Source organism: Rhinichthys klamathensis, unplaced genomic scaffold, assembly GCF_029890125.1.
Source record: "Rhinichthys klamathensis goyatoka isolate OS25496 unplaced genomic scaffold, OSU_Roscu_1.1 h1tg000041l_1, whole genome shotgun sequence".
Taxonomy (NCBI): domain Eukaryota; kingdom Metazoa; phylum Chordata; class Actinopteri; order Cypriniformes; family Leuciscidae; genus Rhinichthys; species Rhinichthys klamathensis.
This window is the reverse complement of record NW_026606588.1, coordinates 93,192-100,000: the sequence shown is the minus strand read 5'-3', so window position 1 is coordinate 100,000 and position 6,809 is coordinate 93,192. Positions and strand designations below refer to the sequence as shown.

The 6,809-nt window shown below is 46.2% G+C and overlaps 1 protein-coding gene across 5 annotated transcripts in view; it reads right to left on the bottom strand.

Annotated features, from left to right (window-relative positions):
* Positions 1–6,809, bottom strand: part of pou2f1a (POU class 2 homeobox 1a) — a 30,963-nt gene that overhangs the window by 23,139 nt on the left and 1,015 nt on the right. For 4 of the 5 annotated variants that reach the window (XM_056246967.1, XM_056246969.1, XM_056246965.1 and 1 more), the window contains exons 2-3: positions 3,654–3,707; positions 3,451–3,572 (exon numbers count right to left, since the gene is read on the bottom strand). In XM_056246967.1, the coding sequence (XP_056102942.1) occupies positions 3,451–3,572; positions 3,654–3,707 (176 nt within the window). The remainder of the gene's footprint in view (positions 1–3,450; positions 3,573–3,653; positions 3,708–6,809) is intronic. The other variant, XM_056246968.1, reaches the window with a different exon arrangement.

Sequence of the window (6,809 nt, the reverse complement as noted above, 5' to 3'; positions counted from 1 at the left end):
CGCGTGTGATTAGCACGACACACTGACCTCGCGTGTGATTAGCACGACACACTGACCTCGCGTGTATCTAGCATTACACACTGACCTCGCGTGTAACTAGCATGACACACTGACCTTGCATGTAATTAGCATGACACACTGATCTCGCGTGTGATTAGCACGACACACTGACCTCGCGTGTGATTAGCACGACACACTGACCTCGCGTGTATCTAGCATTACACACTGACCTCGCGTGTAACTAGCATGACACACTGACCTTGCATGTAATTAGCATGACACACTGATCTCGCGTGTAATTAGCATGACACTGATCTCGCGTGTAATTAGCATGACACACTGATCTCGCGTGTAATTAGCATGACACACTGATCTCGCGTGTGATTAGCACGACACACTGATCTCACGTGTAACTAGCATGACACACTGACCTTGCATGTAATTAGCATGACACACTGACCTTGTATGTAATTAGCATGACACACTGATCTCACGTGTAATTAGCATGACACACTGACCTTGCATGTAATTAGCACGACACACTGACCTTGCATGTAATTAGCATGACACACTGACCTCGCGTGCAACTAGCACGACACACTGACCTCGCGTGCAACTAGCACGACACACTGACCTCGCGTGCAACTAGCACGACACACTGACCTCGCGTGTAATTAGCACGACACACTGACCTCGCGTGTAATTAGCACGACACACTGACCTCGCGTGTAATTAGCACGACACACTGACCTCGCGTGCAACTAGCACGACACACTGACCTCGCGTGTGATTAGCACGACACACTGACCTCGCGTGTGATTAGCACGACACACTGACCTCGCGTGTGATTAGCACGACACACTGACCTCGCGTGCAACTAGCACGACACACTGACCTCGCGTGTAATTAGCACGACACACTGACCTCGCGTGCAACTAGCACGACACACTGACCTCGCGTGTAATTAGCACGACACACTGACCTCGCGTGTAATTAGCACGACACACTGACCTCGCGTGTAATTAGCACGACACACTGACCTCGCGTGTATCTAGCATTACACACTGACCTCGCGTGTAACTAGCACGACACACTGACCTCGCGTGTGATTAGCACGACACACTGACCTCGCGTGTAATTAGCACGACACACTGACCTCGCGTGCAACTAGCACGACACACTGACCTCGCGTGTAACTAGCATGACACACTGACCTCGCGTGTGATTAGCACGACACACTGACCTCGCGTGTGATTAGCACGACACACTGACCTCGCGTGTATCTAGCATTACACACTGACCTCGCGTGTAACTAGCATGACACACTGACCTTGCATGTAATTAGCATGACACACTGATCTCGCGTGTGATTAGCACGACACACTGACCTCGCGTGTGATTAGCACGACACACTGACCTCGCGTGTATCTAGCATTACACACTGACCTCGCGTGTAACTAGCATGACACACTGACCTTGCATGTAATTAGCATGACACACTGATCTCGCGTGTAATTAGCATGACACTGATCTCGCGTGTAATTAGCATGACACACTGATCTCGCGTGTAATTAGCATGACACACTGATCTCGCGTGTGATTAGCACGACACACTGATCTCACGTGTAACTAGCATGACACACTGACCTTGCATGTAATTAGCATGACACACTGACCTTGTATGTAATTAGCATGACACACTGATCTCACGTGTAATTAGCATGACACACTGACCTTGCATGTAATTAGCACGACACACTGACCTTGCATGTAATTAGCATGACACACTGATCTCGCGTGTAATTAGCACGACACACTGACCTTGCATGTAATTAGCATGACACACTGATCTCGCGTGTAATTAGCATGACACACTGATCTCGCGTGTGATTAGCACCACACACTGATCTCACGTGTAATTAGCACGACACACTGACCTTGCATGTAATTAGCATGACACACTGATCTCGCGTGTAATTAGCACGACACACTGACCTTGCATGTAATTAGCATGACACACTGATCTCGCGTGTAATTAGCACGACACTAGGGCAGCACGTTTTCAAGTTTTTCATTAACCGTTAACCGAGGCCCTTAGCGGTTAATACTCGGTTAACCATGTGCGCGCTGCAACCCCGAGATACAGACACACGAGAAATGGGGTAGTTCATTTTTAACACCTTTAATAACTGGTTGGACCACATTTGAAACGAAATTAATTTATAGAAATAAAACGCAGTGGTAAGGACAGAGCAGTTATGGTGTGTTCACATCGAACGCAAATTTAATTATTTGCGCGAGTGATTACATACAAAGTCAATGCAAAGAACACACCATAATGATGCCCGGGTGTTGGCTGTTGAGATGGTACAGGTACTTGAAGTATATCGAAGCACTGCATTGCAATACTTGCATTTTGCCCTGTCATTCTCGATTTTAAAGTGCTCCCACGCTGTGCTTTTCTTTGCCCGCTTCATATTAGAAAACTGGTCATGACTACTCCTTGTGGACATTACAAATGTCTGGGAGCGCTCTGGCGGTCTCTGGTGGTGCAAAAATGTATTACAACTAAATTCAATGGACGCCATTGACGCCACTTAACCGAGCAAAATGTTTCACTCGGTTACGCAATTTTTAACAGTTAATCGGTTAATCAGTTAACCATGGACACCCCTACACGACACACTGACCTCGCGTTTAATTAGCATGACACACTGACCTCGCGTTTAATTAGCATGACACACTGACCTCGCGTTTAATTAGCATGACACACTGACCTCGCGTGTAACTAGCATGACACACTGACCTCGCGTGTAAATAGCATGACACACTGACCTCGCGTGTGATTAGCGTGACACACTGACCTCGCGTTTAATTAGCGTGACACACTGACCTCGCGTGTGATTAGCATGACACACTGACCCGCGTGTGATTAGCGTGACACACTGACCTCGCGTTTAATTAGCATGACACACTGACCTCGCGTTTAATTAGCATGACACACTGACCTTGCGTGTAATTAGCATGACACACTGATCTCGCGTGTAACTAGCATGACACACTGACCTCGCGTTTAATTAGCGTGACACACTGACCTCGCGTGTGATTAGCATGACACACTGATCTCGCGTGTAACTAGCATGACACACTGACCCCGCGTGTGATTAGCATGACACACTGACCCGCGTGTGATTAGCGTGACACACTGACCCGCGTGTGATTAGCGTGACACACTGACCCCGCGTGTGATTAGCGTGACACACTGACCCCGCGTGTGATTAGCATGACACACTGACCCGCGTGTGATTAGCGTGACACACTGACCCGCGTGTGATTAGCATGACACACTGACCCGCGTGTGATTAGCATGACACACTGACCCGCGTGTGATTAGCGTGACACACTGACCCCGCGTGTGATTAGCGTGACACTGATCTGGCGTTCTCGTACCTGCTGGAGCAGCGCCTGCGCCTGAGCGTTGCTGACGGCACTCGCTGCCGGTGCGCTCGGCGTGTGTGTGTCCGGCGTGTGTGTGTCCGGCGTGTGCGTGTCGGGACCCTCGGCTGGAGCTGCTGGGAGACGAGAGGAGAACATCCGTCAGAAACAGGGACACACACTCACACACACATGCAGATAAACACACCTGCACTCACCTGGAAGTCCTCGGCTCTCCATGGTGCTGTGACTCAGATCCGCTGGGCTGGAATCTGTGCGGAGAGCAGACGAGTAACGAGTTAGTGCAGTTCCTTCAGAAGACCAGAGCTGAACTCTATTACACCAGGAGCTCGACTCCACTGACACTGAGCTGATCTGAGGACAGATGAGCCTGGAGCTCGACTCCACTGATGAACCCTGAGCTGATCTGAGGACAGACCTCTACTGGAGCTCGACTCCACTGATGAACCCTGAGCTGATCTGAGGACAGACCTCTACTGGAGCTCGACTCCACTGATGAACCCTGAGCTGATCTGAGGACAGACCTCTACTGGAGCTCGACTCCACTGACACTGAGCTGATCTGAGGACAGATGAGCCTGGAGCTCGACTCCACTGATGAACCCTGAGCTGATCTGAGGACAGACCTCTACTGGAGCTCGACTCCACTGATGAACCCTGAGCTGATCTGAGGACAGATGAGCCTGGAGCTCGACTCCACTGATGAACCCTGAGCTGATCTGAGGACAGACCTCTACTGATCGCTCGAAGCAGAATTAGCCTCATATGTGATGAAGTCGCATCCCTGATTCTGTCCTGCTCTTTGAGTCGATCTGCAGAAATAAAGCCGACTCGACTCCGACGCGGATGATTTTTTAATTCCGTGTGTTCATTAATCTCTGAATCTTGTAAGCTCACCTGTGTGCGGAGACGCGCGGCTAGGACAGGAGGGCTAGCGCTCGAGCGCTGTTCTCCTCGCGAGCGAAACACAGACTACAGCTGAAGCGCATCATAACGAGAGCTAATCAGTATTCCGCTGATTAAAGCGTATGCAAATCTCGTCCCCGTCGCTCATTAGACGAGCGCCGCTTTGAAGTTCCGCGAGCGATTCATTTCGCGCGGACCTCTGAAAGCTTTCTGCATAATTCAACATTTTTCATAAATATTTATCAGCTCATTTGCATATTAATTGGATAGCTTTTAGGACGTGGGATACAGCGGGCACAACAGCGAGGGAGAAGTGAGACAAGGCCAATTACCAGCTGTGTGTGACTGTTTTAATTACCGGGGGGGGGGGGGCTGGGGCTTCCCAGCATGCAACACACACCCCGGCTGCGATGAAAGAATGTGTGGGCTAATGAGCGACGTCTCAAACACCCCGAGTCAAACTGGACGAGCTCGTTCACCCAAACATCGAGATCACCGGGAGAACTGACCACTAAACCCGAGCCGGAGGAGGAGAGGCTGCGGACACTCGCTCACGCCATGGACTTACTAAAGAATTTTTTTTTTTATATATATATTAAAAATCAGACTTTTTTCTTACAATTCTAAAAAAAAAAGGTCAAAATTCCGACATATAAACTCAGAATTCTGAGATAAAAAGTCGCATTGAACTTTCTTATATTTTTATTCCATGGCGCAAACAAGCTTCCACAAAAACTCATCCTGATGCGATCAAACACTCGCACGCATCGAACGCACAGACGAACTGTCATGTGACTTTAACTCAAGCTGTTGCTATGGCGACGACCCCACCGAGAGAGAGAGAGAGAGAGAGAGAGAAGAGAGAGAGGAAGAGAGAGAGATCTTTATAACTCAAAAGAAAACAGTTGTGAGAAACACGATTTACATACGGCCGCTGCGAGGGCTTCAGTAAGCTAACTGACAGACAATGCATTATGCAAATGTTTTAATTAATAGAATTTTAAATAAGCAATTAATTAGCCTTTCAAACTATTGAACGCAGCGCTGCATAATTCCAGGCAGATAAGTGGCATAAAGCACAACGCAGGAGAAATGAAGTATTCATAGAACGGAAACATCTCCACTGAACTGCAGTCCAAACTTTTCTATTAGACCCGGAGAACTCATTAATATTCATCAGCCTTAATTAACCCATCATCCTGTGTTTGCCAATCATGCGCTCTAAAACATTATATACTGCGACTAAACATCTCCTGTTAAAGTGCTAATGCGTGTGAAAGTGTTTAAGCTCTCGCGTGTCCGTCACAAATGACAGAAATTATTATTTTATTTCAATGAGATTAATTTAGTATATTTTAGTTCAATAATGCTTTTTATTTCATATTTTGTATTTTTAGGGGATTTTATGGCACTAAATTATATTCACGCTGTATTTATAATCCATTTATTCACTTTTTGAGCATAGACCTGAAAATTGTATTTCCAGCGTAAGCTGTGGTAAATCTAGAACGCTTCAGAGCGACAGACTGAAGTTTGATCTCTTCTCAAACACGACACTCGGCAGATTATTGCTGAAGTGGAAAAAGTTGAAAAAGTGAACTTAAAAAAAGTTATAAAATTTTACATTTATTAAGAAAAATTAGCAAAAAAACTATTTTCAATTTTTATATGAAATATGTATTTTCAAACACGTTTTACTCAAACTGTGAGAAAATCAAAGCCATAAATCTAAACAAGTTGTGTTCAATATTTGATCTTGATCTCTCACTAGAGGAAACTCATGTCTGACCGCGAGCACAAACTGATGTTTTCAGGACCATTAAACCTGTTCAGATCATGTCCATGATTTTGTTGTGTGTTCACACAGCGAGTGCCAAAACATTTACCAAGTTTCGTAGCATTTTGATGAAAAAAAAAAAAATGTAAATTTTTCCGGTGACCGAAGAGCTCCAGAGATCACTCCAGGATAACTATATCAGATATCGTTATGTTTATTATCAGCGCTGAGTTTTGTCGGTTTAAACGCTCGAGCGAATATGAGATCAGGATTCTGAATCTGAATCTTCAGTGTGAACACATTAACCCTATTTATACAACAAAATGGCACTGAAGAGTGCATTATTATGCGAAATGGGACGAACAAACAGCTTTGTGTGGTTTAGCAGACTAGCGATGACCGACGCTCGTGTACGTCCATAAAGTTCATCAGAAGATCCAGAACCATGTGGATTCTACACTGCATTGTGGGGAAAACTGGAGACAAATTAATATGCAGAGGATACACACACACATATAACAGTGCATAACAGCACCTTGGATATTCTGCAATGAGCTAAATGCATAAATGTAAATGTAATGTTCCCGAGAGACACAAGAGAAACCGAAATAAGAACAAGGTAAAATCTCACGCACTCAACATCCAAACAAAATCACACAGTGCGCATTAGC